This window comes from Haliotis rufescens, unplaced genomic scaffold (genome assembly GCF_023055435.1).
Source record: "Haliotis rufescens isolate VD_foot unplaced genomic scaffold, xgHalRufe1.0.p SCAF_11, whole genome shotgun sequence".
NCBI lineage: Eukaryota > Metazoa > Mollusca > Gastropoda > Lepetellida > Haliotidae > Haliotis > Haliotis rufescens.
The window spans coordinates 4,096,762-4,116,778 of NW_025963791.1; the positions used below are offsets into that span (position 1 = coordinate 4,096,762).

At 38.5% G+C, this 20,017-nt stretch overlaps 1 protein-coding gene across 3 annotated transcripts in view; it reads left to right on the forward strand.

Moving 5' to 3' along the window:
- LOC124134327 (sorting nexin-29-like) overlaps window positions 1-17,166 on the forward strand; it is a 31,549-nt gene extending 14,383 nt beyond the window's left edge. The window contains exons 10-22 of one of the 3 annotated variants that reach the window (XM_048392128.1): window positions 3,470-3,564; window positions 4,521-4,608; window positions 5,145-5,275; window positions 5,881-5,944; window positions 6,155-6,283; window positions 6,702-6,784; window positions 7,172-7,278; window positions 8,660-8,776; window positions 10,029-10,084; window positions 10,227-10,314; window positions 11,325-11,465; window positions 11,610-11,749; window positions 12,656-17,166. In XM_048392128.1, coding sequence (XP_048248085.1) covers window positions 3,470-3,564; window positions 4,521-4,608; window positions 5,145-5,275; window positions 5,881-5,944; window positions 6,155-6,283; window positions 6,702-6,784; window positions 7,172-7,278; window positions 8,660-8,776; window positions 10,029-10,084; window positions 10,227-10,314; window positions 11,325-11,465; window positions 11,610-11,749; window positions 12,656-12,800 — 1,384 coding nt within the window. In that variant the 3' untranslated portion in view covers window positions 12,801-17,166. The remainder of the gene's footprint in view (window positions 1-3,469; window positions 3,565-4,520; window positions 4,609-5,144; window positions 5,276-5,880; window positions 5,945-6,154; window positions 6,284-6,701; window positions 6,785-7,171; window positions 7,279-8,659; window positions 8,777-10,028; window positions 10,085-10,226; window positions 10,315-11,324; window positions 11,466-11,609; window positions 11,750-12,655) is intronic. The other 2 variants (XM_048392129.1, XM_048392130.1) reach the window with 2 other exon arrangements.
- The last annotated feature ends 2,851 nt before the right edge of the window (window positions 17,167-20,017 follow it).

A 20,017-nucleotide genomic window follows, 5' to 3' on the forward strand; every position in this document is an offset into this window, starting at 1 on the left:
AAGTCAATTAGCTTTTGTCACTCGTATGGAGTGGTCCGGATTGACAGCTCTCAACCAACCCAAGGTTTTTGTTTTGTATATAATGTCTTCCGACACTTCACATTGTGTAAGGGTGATAATAAAGAAAAACCTCACAAGGTGTCAGTTGTTATTACGGTGGTTGCATTACATGTACCTGCATCAGTTGTCTCAGTTTATATAGGTACCATTCTGTGGCTACCGGTTGTAGATCATGTAGGCTGTAGTAACTCAGGTGTTGATGTCTAGGGGAACCCAAAAGGCACCACCCAGGGTTATGCCTTCTTTCAGCTTGAGGCCCATCGAGTTGCGAGCGGCTTACAGGTGCTTGGTGGAATCATTCCCTCTGAACACTCAACAGCTCGGGGTTTCTGTTCCCAAAGCTAATTATCCCCTGGGTGCCATCGTGCCCTCACAGGGATACACAGCCGCCCTGGAATCAGCCTGAGGTTCAGTTTGTGAGCCAGGTGCTGGGCCCATTTGATTCCTAGACCATGCGACAATATTGCTGGTGGCTACGGGATTGATGGCTGTATGGGGATGAGGTACATGGGTCGAGCAGACTAACTGACGCTTGTGACCGAAGTCCACTGTAAGGACTCTCGTTTGATGGTGTTACAACTGGCCAACAACCTATAATACAGCACTTTTCAGCAGGAGTGGACAGGATTGGAAGAAGCATTGAAGTGGGTTTATTTGTAATCTTTTGATTCATATACCCATATTCTACTGTAGTTATGTTGTTTGTCCTTTTCCATGGAAAAAAACCCATTCAAACACAACGCAATAGCTACTACACATTGCACCCCTATGCTTGTAATAGACTGATTTAGCCTGCTATTCTGGGAATTGGTATTGACAACACGAGTTGCAAGGTGAATTGGTAGTCGTGCTTCTTTTGTATTGTTTTTTATAGCAATATTGGTTGTTACCTAACGGAATGTTGCTAAAAGTGCGCTAGTATATGGAACTATGTGATCCTAACTGGTTCATAGTTTGCTTATTGTCAGAGGTGACGTCATGTAAACTTCTCGCTGTTCGCAAGTCCACCTAGAACTATGTGATCCTAACTGGTTCATGGTTTGCTTATTGTCAGAGGTGACGTCATGTAAATTTCTCGCTGTTCGCAAGTCCACCTAGAACTATGTGATCCTAACTGGTTCATGGTTTGCTTATTGTCATAGGTGACGTCATGTAAATTTCTCGCCATTCGCGAGTCCACCTAGAACTATATGATCCTAACTGGTTCATGGTTTGCTTGGGGTCACGGGTGGCACAGTCGTCTAAGGCGCCGCGATTCGCTGTGCAGAGTTGCGTCCCTTGGGCACGCCAGAAACCTATGATTGTGGGTTCAAATCCTGGTTTGCACAGATTATGTTTCTAGGTTTGTCAGCACCATACCCATGCTCGTGGGTTTCACCCAAGTGGTAAACTTCTGAGACCTGCATCACTTCGGGCTTTCCTCCCACATTAAGCTGACACGCCGTGATATGACTGGAATACTGTTAAAAGCGGCGTTAAACCAAACTCACTCACTGATGGTTTGCTTATTGTCAGAGGTGACGTCATGTAAATTTCTCGCTGTTCGCGATTCCACCTAGAACTATAGGATCCTAACTGGTTCATGGTTAAGGACAAGGACAAGGACATCATATGGCTCATTGAGGTCACTGGTCCTCTAGATTATGCATGCCAACATCTGTCAGAGAAGACCCTAAGGGAGTCAGGGGATTATGCCATGAGTCACCCCAGAGAAGAATTATACGAAAATTACTTCAAGAAATCAGCAGTGATTTTTGAGTAATTAAGGAGGTTTCTTCTCTGGTTGCGACCCACCCAAACTCCCCTTGTAGCGTGTCTTGAGGTCCTCACAAGTTAAGGTTTACTTTTGGATGTGTACGAGAAGCAAATTGACTTTCAGCTTGTCTGCGGCAAGCGTGTTGAAGTGGGTCACGTACCTGCAGTGATACTGGAAGTAGGTCAGTGCAAATGCAGAGATATTTGATCATTTTGATGTTCATGTCACTATGTTGTTTTTTCTTTATCTTTTTATTAATATCACTATTAAATTATTAATATTATTAATACAGGTCTGTCACAAGGATAGAATTAAAAAGTTAAATGCAATGAGTCACCCAGAGAAGAATTATCCTCAATTACATATAAATCACTGCTGATTTTTTTAAATTTTGAAAGTCCTCCAGACCTATCCCTAGAGGATCATTAGTATCCTAGATATTGTAATGGTGCATCATAAAACATCATAAAATTTAGTTAGGAAGCAAAAAAAGTGAGTTTAGATCAACTTGATTCAAACTTACTAGGACACAGTGGCTAGACATGTTTCATATGGAACTGAGGAATGTTCATGACACATTAGTGATGAGAGTCGCAGAGCAAGTGACTGTTGATGCATCACTGCGGCCTGTAAATAATCAAGTCTGGTCCAGACAAGTCAGCCACTGTATGCATGAGCAACAATCCCCGCCATCAGAGGGTCCCGATTACAAGCTGTTCGCCAAGTCCCTGACCCTAACTATCCAATCTTCCTTAGTCAGCTCAAAAACTAGCAAGGATACTGGGACCCACAGTGAGACAGACACCTGAGTATAATAACTATAGACAGATGTTTCTGTATGGCAAACTTATGATTTGTCTGTTAAATGAGAGGAGTAGGATGCATTTTGTGACCAGAAGTCCACTTGAAACGTTGACTTAGATTTTGCTCACAAACAATGTTGTTTGTTGGACATGCTGGATGACTTGACAGGAATGTGTTATAAAAAAGGAAATGTCAAGTTTTTCCTTGCAGGAAAGTAGACATTGAAGCAGTGACTGAGAAAATTTTCAGTCTCAAAGAAAAATCTCCAACACCCACTCAAACCCCCTGTAAAATAATATATGTTGTAGCATGATCACGAGGGGTATATGGGGTTTTATGCATCCCGTGTTCGGTTTTAACCAAGAGCCGGAGGCGAATGGTATAAAACCTAACATTAAACCCCATGTACCCCTCGTGATCCTGCTACAATGAATTTATCCTACCGACAAGTTTTAATGTGACATTGTAAAAGAATTAACACAAATATATTTCAAACTTGATAGAAAACAGCTGTTCAATTGAGTTGAGGTTAACTTGTGCTATGTCATGTGACTTTTTGCAGCTTTTTGCTTTGAAGCAGGGTATAAGGGATTTATTGAGCCTATCAGAAATCCATGTGCCACCTCATGGCGGATATTTATTACCCCGCTGAGAAATTTATTACCCTCCAAGGCAGGTGACACAGTATTCTATCAAGATCATGTGGACCAGTCAGATCTCATCATTCTGACATGGAGGTATGATAAGTGGAATTGTATTCTGCATGTTCATAGTGACAACCCGGCAGACGACAGACTCTGATGCATTTGCCTTTCGTATGTCAGTGAACTGATGTTCATTTCTGTTCAGGGAGAGTACAGCAACTTTGACGCCCCTCTCACGGTCAGGTCAACCTATTGACTTGACGCCACCTAGTGGCAGAAATTCCTCTCAGAGCCAGTCAGGTGAGTATCTATGTGATATATTTATTCTATGCGCCAAATAACAGTTTCCCTTGCTTGTGGCGGAGGACCTCTTGTCCTAAGAGAAGTTATTATCTTAACTAATATACTATGTATATTTTACAACTAACACTTTGCAATGATATACAAAATGATTGCATTTCCTACTAATGTGTCCAAGCCCTGACACTGATATGGGATACTAACACTAATATCCCATTTTGCCTTGTGTAGCGCCGTATACAGTGTCTTGAGTAACATGTTATCTGGGTCCAGATAAAGTTGATGGTCAAAACGTAATGTCATTATTGATAAAGTTGATGATTAAAACGAAATGTCATTATTGGTAAAGTTGATGATTAAAACGTAATGTCATTATTGATAAAGTTGATGTCAAAACGTAATGTCATTATTGATAAAGTTGATGGTCAAAATGTAATGTCATTATTGATAATGTTGATGTCAAAACGTAATGTCATTATTGATAAAGTTGATGTCAAAACGTAATGTCATTATTGATAATGTTGATGTCAAAACGTAATGTCATTATTGATAAAGTTGATCAAGATTGTCTTGTCCAGACTCAAGAACTTACATGCTGCCATTATTTATCTGAAAGATTGCTGAGTGTGGCATTGAACAACAAACAAACCAAAGAAAATGAAATCATTAGGATTTAAGTGTTTTTAATCTTCAGTATTAATGCTCAACATATTTGAATATGAATGCTAACAGCAACATTTGTGAATTATGCTACATAGCCAGGTGAGCTACTATGCTTTAGCACTAATATATTTTATATTTTGACAGCTGACCAAATGTTATGAGAAAACAAAATTATGTAAACCATCCAATGAGAAAGAGAAGGCCTTAAAATGTAGGTTGAACATCAATGTTACTGTGAGAAATGACATGCTATTAACCCTGTTCATACCTAGTGAATACAATGCTATATACAGTGGACTCTGAAGTTCTGGGGTATACGGGAGAGGAAGTGGAGTCGGCTGCCCTGGCACTGGCTATGGTACAGAAGGGGCTCAATCAGAGGTCAGTATCACATGCCTCTTGCAATAGTGTCCATAATACTATAGTGTCTGATTTGTAGTCAACAAATTAAGTGATGTTCTGCCCATTTGTTGTCTCTGATTGATTATAACTAAACAGTTCAAGGGAGGTAATTATTAATTTCCATGTATCAATTTACAGTTCACTTGCAGTTAAGTATATAAATTGGCATAACAAAATGAAGTAATAAATGCAGTATTATAACTGAATTCTTGTTCAAAACGGCATTAAACCAAGCTCACTCAGTCACTTGTTTGTAAGAGGCGACTAACGGGATCGTGTGGCCAGGCTCGCTGACTTGGTTGATGCTTTTCATGAGTATTCCAATTGCATTTAGCGATGCTCATGATGTCAATCAATGGATTGTCTGGTCCAGACTCGATTATATACAGACCGCCCTCATATAGCTGGAATATTGCCGAGTGCGGTATTAAGAAACAAACAAAACAAACAGTCACTTGGTCACTCACATAATATGAAGTGTTTAGAAGCATGCTTCACATGTCCATTTGTTCCAGCCCTCGTACTCAAGGAGATGGTGGCAGTATTGACGAAGTGTTGGAACAGCAGGGAATCAGTGGGCAGAGTATGTGTCACACAACTAGTTCCATTGCCCTGCCCTCCAGCCCTAAGACAGCAGCTGAGAAGAGTGAGATAAGATTACTTGATAGGCATGCAGTAGCTAGCATAGCCTTTTCTACTAACAATGCTCCTCACTAGGACATTCGGTTGGGGTTGATTTCGTTGCTTCACTCTCCACACTTGTGTCCTACATACTTTCTCTCTTACAATTTTTTTGCATATATTTTCATATTAATTACAATTTCTAACACACAAGTTTTTTTTACTCATATACACTTTCACTACTAACCATTGTCAGCTTACTAATACTCTCCTCCCTCTCACTTCTTTTCCTTAAGCTTTGTCATGTTTAGTTTATTTGAAGTAATATTTCCCTAATAACTAATTCATTTTATTAAATTAGAACTCAGTTAATATTTTTGGTCAGAATACTGAAAGTAATATTATATGTGGATAATTTTATTTTGAACTGACATATTTTCATGTTTATATCATGTTAACAATTTATATCTGTAATTATGCTTCCATTCTTGGAACGTTTATTGTGACATGGCTTCCTTTAAGAATACTTAAAACTGATGTTACCAATTTAAATTCTTGTTTTAAATTTGTTGTTAGTCAGTGATATGAGAAACAAAGGGGAAGAGACTTACTGATTGTTTTTCATTGTAGGTGACTTGAAACAAGCTGTAGTTGCCATGATGCTACGGAAGGATGAGGTCGAGGAGCAGAACAAGTGAGTTGTAGTCAGCATCAAGGGGAAGTTCATCAACATTTGCATGGAGAGGCGATTAGATATGGAATAGGTATAGGCTGGTGCTTAGTCTGTTGCCATGGCGACTGGCATGTGGGTGTTTCAGTAACAACAAAGATAGTAGTCTTATATTGGAAACATGTAACATTGCCACCTATTTGCCCATCTCATATGATACATTGTATGCCTCAGGTCAGTGAAGGCGATGTTGGAGCATGAGATGGAGACTTCATCGATGTTGCGGGCAGAAATTGAGGAGCTGAAGTTGCAGCAGCAGTCTCGGCAGGAGATGGACCTTGCCAAGATACAAGCATTGCAGAAGTAAGTTACCATGGGAACCAGCACTGTCACCATGGTTACAGCTGATATAAATGTTACTGGTTGGACTTTGCTAAGATAGAGGTGTTGGAGATGCAAGTTGCCTTGGGAACAAGCACTCTGACCATAGTTACAGCCTGCCATAATGTTAACGAGTGGAGCTTGCTATACTACAGGCATCACCAAAGTAAGTTGCCATAGCGACAAGCACTGTTTCCATAGTGTCAGCCTATATAAATGTTACTGGTTTGACCTTGCTGAGCTATTTACTGTTTTCATACCCATTTGTCCTGTACACCTACACCCTACACCCTTCACTAATCTATAGTGGGGGTATCTCACACAGTTTCGGTAGTAGGGTAGTGTATACATTAGTCTGCTGGGTCTCGGCTGTGTCATGCTGCTGTGTTGTTGTGTGCAGGGAGAACGAGCTGTTGAAGCACCAGCTGCGGAAGTATGTGAACGCTGTACAACTCCTGAGGACTGAGGCTGTTAACAAAGATGGTATGCTGGGAACTCACATTCTTTTAATATCCACATTCTCTGGGGAAGTTCAGATATAACCAGAATTTACAAACCAGTAAGCATGATCTTTTGATCTGTGTCATAAGGGATTCTGGAAGACAAGTCAGGACTGAAGACCATGTTTTCATGACCAAAATGCAGGAGTCAAAATTAAAAAATATGAAAAACATTTGTCAGGTTTAAGTTTACATTCCTATTAATGGTACTTTAAATCAACAAAAATTGAAACAAAATAGGAAACAAAATACAATAATTTTTAATCAGACACGTTATTTTTTTTTTTAAAAACTTTTGCAAACTTGTTGAGGTTTTATGTTACATGTAAGAGAATGATTGAATAATTGTTTGTTATTTTGTGTTTGTCAGCTAATCTGGGAGTGAGCCTGGAGGACCCCCAGCCAACCATACCCCCGGAGAAACCCATGATTGACTACAGCTACGAGGCATCGGAGTACGAGAAGAAACTCATCCAGGTATGATGAGAGTGAGTGAGGGAGTTGGGTTTTACATGATTTTCAGCATTATTCCAGCTATATCATGACGGTTGACACCAAGAATCGGCTTCACACGATGTACCCATGTGGGGAATCGAACCAGGGCCTCAGTTTGAGGAGCCAACATATAGACCACTAGGTGCTCCCTGCTACTTCCAGTGATAACCGGAGGACACTACATTTAGAAATTGAATTACTAAATTTTATTTAAGGATTGGTCTTCATCTTTTGTGCATACATTGAAGTAGATCAGTAACAATGTTTGTAAAAATAAAATGTACTTCGATAATTAAATTGCTGTTTTTGGCAATCGTCATGTTTGTGGCACAAGTTTTGTTACATATCGTGACATGCGCAGGAATACATGACACACTATATATGTACTACAAAGGCAATTGAAATAAGAGGCCTTTATCATTGTGCTTGGATTTCCATACATATCTAAAAGTAACAACCACTTGTATTTTGCCATTTTTAATTGTTTAACTCTTTAATTGTGGACCCCGGCATATAATGCAGGGGGATATTGCGATCAGCCAGCCTGTCCGTCCGTCTGTCTGTCTGTAATCATTTCCTTTTCCGGGGCAGAACTCGAAAACCATTCAGTGTATTCAATCGAAACTTGGCAAATCTATCAGTCACATACTGAAGTGGTGCCTTTTGATATTTTGGGATTTTTCAAATTTTTGTGTTTTTTTAATTTTTATGGAAAGAAGTTGGACATAGACTCCATTGGGGATGGGGTTCGTTTCAGTCTAGTGGTGGACTGGTTCCTTGTGATGATTTGGGATTTTGAAAAATACTGAATAGCATTTTCTTTTTCCTTCACTGAACTGAAGGTATCCAATGGCAGTGAACCAAAAGTGTGGTATAAGTAGCCAAACCCTTTCTGAATTGCGCCAGACCTGGGGGATATGTCATCACCTGATGACTCTTATTTGGTGATAAGTCCAGTTTGCATGCAAATATATAGGAATCAGATGCATGGTATGACTCAATATTGTGGCAAATTTCTCAGCTAGGTCCACAGCATATTCTGCAATTCTCTAAACCATGGTATGTCTTCAAACATTGTTTATGATAAACATGATGAATGAAGACATTGATTACCGGTATGTAACAAATCACCCAATTACTGACTCCAAGGATAGTGAGAGATCCCTAAGGATGATTGATAGTAAGAATAGAACATCATGATTCTGTTGACATCATTGGGCAAGATGATCCTACATTTTTGCTATGAAAAAGTGGCCTTCAATAGCTCAGAGTCCTACGTATTATTAACGTCATACTCAGAATACTAGGCTATATATAAATAATCATGAGAGCTACTGTTACAGAGTTAGTTACAATGTTACAGGTAGCAGAAATGCATGGCGAGCTGATGGAGTTCAATGAGCTGCTGCATCGTCAACTCAACAGTAAGGAGACGCTGCTGAAGCAACTCCGCCAGGAGCTGGTCAACCTCCGTGGACCAGTATGTTACCATGGTTACCTTTTATTATAACTGCATTTTATATGTAGGATATTACTGTTATAAATGTGTTTTAACTGCATCTATAACAGGGTTATAGATGTGTGTTATAAATGTAGTATATGACTGTCATAAATGTGTTTTAACTGCATCTATAACAGGGTTATAGATGTGTGTTATATATGTAGGATATTACTGTTATAAATGCGTTTTAACTGCATCTATAACTGGGTTATAGGTGTGTGTTATATATGTAGGATATTACTGTTATAAATGTGTTTTAACTGCATCTATGACAGGGTTATAGATGTGTGTTATATATGTAGGATATAACTGTCATAAATGTGTTTTAACTGCATCTATAACTGGGTTTTAAACGTGTGTTATAAATGTAGGATTTAACTATCATAAATGTGTTTTAACTGCATCTATAACTGGGTTATAGATGTGTGTTATATATGAAGGATATAACTGTCATAAATGTGTTTTAACTGCATCTATAACTGGGTTATATATGTGTGTTATAAATGTAGGATTTAACTGTTATAAATGTTTTAACTGCATCTATAACTGGGTTATAGACGTGTGTTATAAATGTAGGATTTAAATGTTATAAGTGTGTTTTAACTGCATCTTTAACTGGGTTATAGATGTGTTATAAATGTAGGATATAACTTTTATAAGTGTGTGTTTTATCTGCTAATTTATCTGCTGTTTTATTTAACTATTTGCTATGCGGAAAACTGTTTATATTGTGCTACACAATAAATGCCTATATGGATGAGTGATTTGGGTTAAATGCCACTTTAAACAGTATTTCATATGTATGCCATGGCATGTTAGCTTGATGTGGCAGAAAAGCATGTGGCATTAACCATCCAGACCGTGTAACCCAGGAGATTAAGTACCTCATGATATCTGACTGGTTGTGTTTAACACAGCTTTGAACAGTATTTCAGTTATATCAGGGTGTGTCAGCTTGATGTGGAAGGAAAGCCTGAAGTGATCCAGGTCTTAAACTTTACGACTTTCGTGAAGCCAATTGGCACAGATATGCTGACAAACCTAGGAACATAATCAGGGCAAACCAGGATTCGAAACCATGATCATAGGTTTTTGGCACTGCTCGGGGATGCAACTGTCCACAGCAACTTGCTGCTACTAAGTCAAGTGGGCTACCCATTACCAATGAGAAACAGTGACTGCGATGGTAGCTGTACTGATGCTGACTGATACGCTCTCTCACTCATTTCAGCTTCCATATGACTCCCAAGCCTCCATTGAAGACTCCCTGCCGGGGGACACAGATGCGTATGTATTGTCATGTTTGTCTTTGTATTGTTTGAGGAGGAAAAAAATCATAATGAAATAAATAATAAGAGAAATGTTTCTTTACTTTGAATTATTAATTATTTGCATACTTTTCCTTCATTGACTGTTTGTTGATTTCCAGCCTTGCTTTGACTCGGACCCTGGTGAACATCTGGATCCCTTCAGCCTTCATCAGAGGGACTGCCACCGACTCACACCATGTGTACCAGGTTAGTGTCTACCACAGACTCCAGACACAGACTCACATACACTCCAGACACAGCTGTCAGACACGGACCCCCAGACTCACATCCAAGACACAGACCCTAGACACAGACCCTAGACCCAGCCCCAAGACACAGACCCTAGACACAGACCCCCAGACACACACCCAAAACACAGACCCTAGACACAGACTCCAGACACAGCCCCTAGACACAGCCCCCAAGACACAGCCCCCAAGACACAGCCCCTAGACACAGACCCCCAGACACAGCCCCCAAGACACAGCCCCTAGACACAGACTCCGGACACAGACCCTAGACACAGACTCCAGACACAGACCCTAGACACAGACTCCAGACACAGACCCTAGACACAGACTCCAGACACAGACCCTAGACACAGACCCCCAGACACAGACTCCAGACACAGACCCTAGACACAGACCCCCAGACACAGACCCTAGAAACACTCAAGACACAGACCCTAGACACAGACCCCCAGACACAGACCCCAGACACAGACCCTAGACACAGACCCCCAGACACAGACTCCAGACACAGACCCTAGACACAGACCCCCAGACACAGACCCCCAGACACAGACCCTAGACACACACCCAAGACACACACTCTAGACACACACCCAAGACACAGACCCTAGACACACACCCAAGACACAGACTCACATACTCTCCAGACACATATGTCAACCACAGACTCCAGACACAGACCCTAGGAACAGGCACAAGACACATTCTCCTCACACAGACCCCCAGACACACACCCTAGACACAGACTCCAGACAGATTTCAGACAGACTCCTAAACACAAATCCAAGACACAGACTCCAAACAGTCTCCAGACTCCAGATACAGATTTCAGACATAGGTTCGTGACACAGACCGCAGATTCTAGACACGACAAAAGTCCAAGACAGACTCTAGACACAACCTCAGACACAAATCCAAGACATAGACATACAAGGACATACAATGTATTTCTGATTTGTTGCTCAGATTTATGTCCGGATACGAGATGAAGAGTGGAATGTCTACCGCCGATATAGCCAGTTTCATGATCTGCATGTCAAGTTAAAAAAACTCTACCCGCTGGTCAGCAAATATGAATTCCCACCCAAGAAAACAATCGGCAGCAAGGTGAGAAATCTTTTTTTGCACAATATTATGCTTATGTTAATCTCTTGAGATGGTTCTTTATTTTAGACTAAAGAAAACAATCCCTATGTCTTACCATGTGTTGATACAGATGTGTCCTACCATGTGTTTCCAATGTATTTTCAGGATGCCAAGGTGGTGGAGGTTCGTCGTCAGTCACTCCAGAAATACCTACGTCGAATGATCAACCTACTCATGGAGAAGAATGAACAATTTGTGGCAAGCGTCACAAAAGAAACTTTAATGACCACCCTACCATTCTTCAAGTAAGGAGTACTTCGGAGTTATGACAGTTACAAGACAGTAATGCAGGTTAACTGAAGACATTGTTACCTGGCTCTTCTTTGTTGTGTTTCTAGAACACAATAGGATCAATCTCATTAAAATAAGATCTTAGTTCTCGCTATCACTAAACAAAGATCTGAGGACATCCCATTACGTGTCACATCAGAACGACCTTTCATCCGACCAATCAAAGCGTCGCTTACCAGATCATGAAAGTGACATTTGGAATGTGTTTTCTAATCATGCAACCTCGAAAACGTTAACACAGGGTATTCCGAACGACAGTTATGGCTCGTACGACTGATTCCGTCAAAATTATCGTCTATATCTCGCTTCCATGGGATAAACATTTGAATGGAGGAGGCATTGCACAGAACGTGGAAAGCACTGCCATACAGTCGTAACTATATATTAGACATTCCGGAATGCTCGTCTGTTCAGTTTTCAAAATTGTAATCGAGAACTGTGTCAATATATTTTTCAAGTGTTATCTGAAATGTAAGTCGCCAGGTTAAAACGAGTGCCGCAAAGCTCGAGAAATCTGCTTTCTAATTGGCTGATGTCGACTTCTTGTTAGTCATTTCACTGGTTGGTCAAAGTTCTGACGTGACCCGTAATGGGATGTCCTCAGATCTTAATTTAGTGGCAGCAAGAACACACACACACACATGTGCATGCACGTCGCTATATAAGCGCAACAATCTTGGATGCGACGTTAAACCAAATTTCACATCACCTCACCTCACCTCACCTAATTATTCACTACTATTTATGAACAAGCAAAATTCTAATATGCCCCATGGATGGGAATAGTGACATTTTCATGTTCTTAGTTTGTTTAGCAGTAATCCGTGACATATTAACATTCCCCAGTGTCTTTTTTTCAGTGACCAGGATGAAGGGAGTAAGAGAGGTCGGAAAGGGAAACCTGTAATTCCGAAACGGAGTGCCCAGCCTCCTGCTCCAGTGCCGTCACAGCAACAGCTGCAGCAGGGTGCAACATCATCATCATCTCAAGGGGCAGGGCTATGACACTCTGTTGACCCATAGTATTTGTTTCCTGGGACAAAAGCAGTGTCAAAAGCCAGCTTTGATTTTACTATGTCATGCAATCTGTCATTCTCAGGTCATAGTAAAAATACATTTTTGCTTTTTCTACAGTAGGTATCAGCAAACAAATCATGTTTATGAAATTTGTATCATATTACTTGTAGTTACGTAAGTTTACTTAGAAAATTGAAATACACACCATGCCTAGCTCCTTAGCAACATTTTAAATTATGTTGTAAGGGAAATATTGTTTTATGTACACATACTGCTTTACCTAAAACTTATTCCATACTGCTTGTGCCTCAACATTCACTGTGTGCATATATGTTATAAGTGATATCAGTAACCTCATAGCAACTCCTTGTGATATAACTGAAATAATGTTCAAAGTAGCATTAAACCCAAGTTTCTCAATACTCTGACAAGAAGCTGACAAGTCTTTTACTGGTATCTAAAGTATAAGAATTAACTTCATATTAGAAGTTGCGTCCCTTAGGCATGCCAGAGTCCTGTGAATTTGTAGTGATAGGAGCTGATAATTAATCGTCTTTCATTTTTCAAGGGTTACATTTAATGTGAAGCAATTTGGGTTTAAGTAAAATGATTAAAGCAAGATACAAGCAACCCATCATGACTTTTTGCCTTAAACCAGGTATTTCACGTGTCAGCGTAGGTTCTGACTGTTTAGCATGGAGACAGTTTAAATCTTTCTGAATTGTATTTCAGAAGAATTATGTAGCATGTTATATATTATCAGTTTGGCCTAAGTATCTTCTTATGCCTTAAAAACATTCTGAAAACCTGATCAAACAAATTCAGAGTTTTTACTCCAATACCATACCTCCCTGCATGAATATCTGCCAATTCCCATGTAGGAAGTCATGTCAGGTGAACGTTCTAATATGCCATTTCGTGTCAAGGCTTCTGAATTCTCAGTATGAGTGAGCGAAGCATTCAGAGTGGCATGTATATATGATCTGATTTCTGTATTCCAAAAGCGAACATAAACAGGCAGTACTAAATGGAATATAATAAAGGCTGTGCCTTATATTGTGGAAATTTTATACATCCTTTTGTACCTGAGCTCCATGACGTCTGCTTCAGTAATGGTGTATTATTGAGGGAAATGTCTGTGGATTATCTTTTAATATCAAAAATTCAAAATTGAGGTGGTAGGGAAGGGAAGGAAAACAAGTTTTAGAAAGCTGATGTGTGATTGGTTCAAGAACCCATGGATCCTTCATTTACATTGGGTGGTCAAAGTTACTCAGGGTTCACCCGACATGACCTCTAATGGAATATTTATCAGATCTTGATGCAGAAAGGTATTGCATCAGAGTAAAAGATCTAAGTTAAGGAGATTGGATCAACACTGTTTCTTTTCAGAATATGTTTGTCTTAGCAAACTTGGTTGTGAAAATTGGAAATGTCTGTTCTGCTTTTAAGCTTGCTGTCTTTCAAGTCAGTGTCTGTATTGTCAGACATACTTTACCAGATGTGTATCATGATAGTCTTGTGCAATAGTTTAGTTCAGATGTTTCATAGTTCCCAAGTTTCAACACAGATTATGTATCGAGAGGCCCATTTTGGGTATGTGCTACGTGCGGCCCATTTTGGGTTACTCTTTGCAGCCATTATAGGGTTTATTTGTCTATTTTTTTCAGGAGGTAAAATACACAATACTTCAGGGATTATTCCACACAAAGGTCAATCACTTCTTGCAAATTTATTTATATAAAATTCATATATGAGAATATAACTGACACTTTGGTGATCCATAGCCTTGAGACTCTTGTGGGGATTACAGGTAGGAGGAATCCCCCATAGCCATGTGTGTTGTAATGGCCGATTGTGGGTTTATAGTGTGAGACCCGGCTGATTGTGTGTTATTGTACCTGATTCTGTGGATGGTTGCTTATGCTATCAACCACTGGTTTGTCTGTCCCATACTCAATTACTTACAGGCCATGGCATATTGCTGACCATGGTATAAAAGGAACATCAATCACTCACCTAGCCTATGGAGGTGGCTACTTAAGGACACCAGTTTCAACAACTATGGTGTCAAAAGCATATGTACAGTCAAGTCCCATTAATCTGACACCGTTAACAATTGTCGGATTAACGAGACTTGACTGTATACAATATCTGACCTTGACGATCGTGGACAAATGGCAATGTTATGGTACCTAGGTAACTTAGAATTATGATAAATATTCTCAAATACAAAATTAATAATATTAATTTATTGCCAAATACATATTGTTATCTTAATGATATGAACTATTTGACCTTACACTTTAATCTTCTATTCAAACTGTGTGCAGAAAAACAGGGATACAAATTAATAGTTTGATGCTGTTTTGATGCATTAAGGCGTCGCAGAGAAAGTCACAACTTAAAGTTTCTTTCTTTAAAAACAGTTGTACATCTCTGTGGAGGAATATAAATAACCAAACAGTTCACCTGTCTTGTAATTTACAGAAAATTTACTTTGGACTTGATTTTTTTAATTTGTTTATATTTCAATTTTGAAAAGTAAGAAGCCTGAAGAAAGCCTATGGGTCCATATTTTGTCAAATTAAACACCATTACACTTTAATCTTCAAAGAATGGAGGTTAGAGCTATGTGCTTTTAAATAAATATTGATGACATGTTTGTCTGTGTATATAATTTCTTATTCTTGTGTTCCTGTTCAGTGTAATTATTGATGATGTCATGCACTTGCTACTGGTATATAACTGTACTATATAATCTGTATATCTTTCATGTACAATGTAACCTCTTATTCTATTCCACACGCTTCTATATGACTGGTATATATATGCTATATGTCTATGTGCTATATATATGTTTGATGCCACATGTACAATCACCTCACTTCAAGGAGCTATTCTTGCTATAATGTTGTAAATATTATCATTCAGTTAATTTTGTATGTGCCACAGAATATTTTCTATCCTCAATACAGACATGTTGATTACTAGATGTACATTAATTTATAACTGCTTAGTACTAGTCACTGTAATGCAAAAGCAGGTTAGATGGAACTGTTTGTTGTGAATTCACTTGTTTGATTATACTGTGAATTGTCAAAATGATTCTGCTTGACTGGAAGGTGCTACATTACTTCTTGCAACCACTTAGTTAATCGACTTGAATATATTTAATCACAAATAACTACAAATAAGCAGGAAAAAAACTATTAATCAGGATGGAACCCTTCCAATGGAATCATCTTGATTAACAAACTTTGAATTTAACTTATTAAAGAATTCTAGGGTTGAAGTAATGGCCTATATTTATATACATCTGGAAAAAAGTTTAGCACCGCATGTTATAAATTTCCATATGAGATAGCCATGTTTCTTGTAATTTTCTTCCGAAACATATGTTTTCAGAGGACATAATATTGTCATGCAAAATCTGAAATTATATTATATTATATGTTTAAGTCAAAACTGACCTGGAGAACAGTGGAAATATGTCAAACTGTTCACAACACTGGGGCTGTGGTGATGGATTGTTCAAGTTGACTCATTTCTTCCTGAGTGAGAGGTAACAATCTACCTCCAGCAAAAGACATTACAAAAGACCCTGTGGGTTAAAGCATTGTTCCAAGAAGCAATTGAATGTTGAATGGGTGTCATGGCTGACACTTCAATTAAGACAGAGGGTTTTAGTGATGCATCAGTGTCCTTGGTCGGTGTTCACACCATCGACCACGGGTTGACCTGCTCCAGGTTCAACCACAGTTTACCGGATGCTGTGATAAAGCTGTGCTATTGGGAACTAAATCCTGATGTACTTGATTAAAGGACAGTCAATGAGTTTGTTAAACTTGGCTTTAATTTATACCCGAGGAATGGATTGTTTCTCAGACCTAGGTTAATGTCAGGTTGGTTTGTTATGTGTACATGTATGGAAGTAAAATTAAAAAATGAGGTGGTTTTTTTCTTTGCTGATGTATGTCAATTAATGATATGTGTGTATACAATCAAACCAACGTCAGGGTTGCAGACAACAGTGCTCTTATGTCTTATTCCAGCTGCAACGGCTTTGGAGCTTGGGTTTATTTTTGCTGTTATATTTTTGTATTGTTGCAAAATGTACATGAATGTGTCACTGTTATGAAATGTTCACTATTGCTGCACATTATATCAACTTATAACAAGGGCATACATTTGATTGCACAGTTTTGTTAAAGGGGTCGTCAGGATTTTGATCAATCTCATTAAAATCAGATCTTAGTTCTCGCTATTGCTAAACAAAGATCTGCGGACATCCCATTAAGGGTCACGTAGAAATGACCTTTCATCCAACCAATCAGAGCGTCGCTTACCAGATTTGGAAAGTGACAGTCAGAATGTGTTTTCTAATCATGCAACCACGAAATATTTAACATGGGGTATTCTGAACGACAGTTACGGGTTTTATGAATATATCCATACAATCTAGGCCATCTATAAGCCATTCCAGAATGTTCTTATCAGTTTTAATTTTTTTAATCGAGAATACATCAAAATATGTTTCGAAGCATAATCGCCAGTTTGAAACGAGTGTCGTAAAGCTCGAGAAAGCTGCCTTCTAATTGGCTAATGTCGATTTCTTGTCAGTCATTTCATTTGTCGGTCAAAATTCGCAAAAAAGGTCGTTCTGACGTGACCCGTAATGGGATGTCCTCAGATCTTTGTTTAGTGGTAGAGAGAACTAAGATCTGATTTTAATGAGATTGGATTTTGATTTGGGTACATTTCTGTATACCGAAACACAATGATCCCTTCAGCAACAGATTGTCGATTAAAATAAATAAATGTTTTCTCATTAGAAGCTTATTTTCAGTATGATAATGTCACCAAGCTTTTGGGGTGAACACTCACTTGCAACAATAGTGGCATAGTTTAAGTAGGGAAAGATAACTCTTTGTTAAAATCCGGACAATCTGTAAGTATAAAATCAATATTAAACTGGATTTGTGTACCAGACCAAACCAAACATTATTGATTACCCTCAAAATAATCATTTAAGCCACATGTTCTAAATGGCCTGTGTCATGATGAAAACCATTTTTTAGATTTTTGCTACGAAGTGATGATTATATCTTGTGCCACTTTAATAACAGATGTAATGTAATAAATGATTGTGATAATATTGGGACCAATTCATGCGTGCTCAGTGGTTGAAATGTTGTGTTGTTAATTAGTACATATGTCGATGACAATGACTGGAGTAGTGAAGGATTGTGATGGAGTGTCAGTTCTGCATGGACGTAGCCTTCTATCACTGTTGTTTCCAGTTCCTGATTTCATTGTAATGAGGGAAGTGTGTGTGTGTACAACAAGTGTTATGTTATTTATGTAGAAGTTGTCACACAGCCTTCATAAGTAGGTTATTTTGTGTTTCACTTTGCCTGTCTCTGCAGTTCACATCATGACAATATTGATAGGTTTGGGCTGTTTTTGTCAACTGAGTTGAACTGGAACCAACATCTTTAAAAACAGTCTGAATAAGAGGAAACATATTCATGAATTGGGTCCCCTTGATAAGGGACTGGTCATTTGATATTTAAGACTGTATTATAATTGGCTGACCTCACCTATTTTTGGTAACATTTTTTCACACACACACACACACAATTTTGAAAAAATAGAATTGTCATTTTTTCATGCCCTTCCCACCAACCCCCACCCCCACATGGGATAAATTTTAGCATCTCTCGACTTATGCTGTGTCATTGTTTCATCATAGTTCATAATAATGTTTGAATTTAAACAATAATAATTAATAAAACAAGTAAAATGATAAACTATCTTTTGCATGATTGGTAAACATTGGTAATGTATACTGACAATATTGACCTTGAGTAGGACTATGATTATGTTAGTCTGACTGTCTATTTATGAATCTAATGAAAGCATTCCATTACACTGATGTGCTCAAAAGTCAATACTCTTTGTCAAGGAATCAGTGTCATCACGTTTATGTAACCAAGCAGCTAATCACCCAGTTAAGATATTGTTGCTCCAGTTCGTGCTCTTAGAATTAGGTAAGCAAAGACAGATTAAATGCAAATATTATCAGTGATTGAAATGTTAAGTCATTATGCATGAGCGTCATAGTCAATTATGTTACAGGGGAGATGGGTGTAGATTTGTATATGAGCACATTGTTAGCTCATTGTTGATGTGTGTGCTTGCATCATTGCAACTCACATGTAAGGCTTTGAATATGCTTCGATGTTTGGTCAACATTTTTTCTTGATTCTCATTTAAAAGTGACCTACATTAATTTTCATGGTCAGAAGCAGATCAAGGCCACCACTTGGTCATGTTGTTTGTGATCTCCTTCATATTCCGACCAACTCTCTAGTCTTCAGTGAACTCATCCAAAAGTTTAAACCTCTCGCCAGTAGACTGCTATCTTGTCTCAGTAATGAAAAACAATTCAAAGGTCAATATAACATGTGAATAATCCTTGACTTATCACTCCCCAAAAGGTTTCTTTGTTTTTGTTTTTGTTTTTGAGATATGTCACCTTACAAAAAATTAATTTAAGAATTTATTTACAAATAAGTTTCAGTATTCTATTTCTGATTTGACAACAGATTCTTACATTTCTGTAAACCCGTCACCTTAATTAGTGATTAATAAAGAAATGCTTTAAGTTTGAAATTGTTTGAGAGGAGGGGATGATAAAATTAATTTGATCAAATAGATTTGTTTTATTGAATGTCATTAGGTTCATGGAATGTACATAGAAAGAGCTATTTTGCAGCTTCATACTTTTTAATATGTATATGGTATGACAATATTTTCTCACGTTTGATACAATGGCAACACTATCTTCTTTCTAAACATTATCTGTACAGATAGCATAGGTGCAATATGTAGATAGTCTTGTCTGTATGGGTAGATGTCATACCCTTCTTTGCACCGGACAGATGGTTTCATCTTGACTTTTTATAAACTTAATATTTCACTGCAAAAGGAGATAAAATAAAGAAGTTAGTACCCTGTATGTATCCTAAGATCCCATTTCGGGATTCCGAAGCATGACATGTCCCAATCCTTATTATTGTCCTAAATGAATCAAACTGGGGATCTGTTGGGCAAAATGGCTGGTCAGTATGCATAGTAACTGGATGTATCACCATCTGAACAAAAATGGTGACCCGGGAGTAATCACACTAATTCCATTC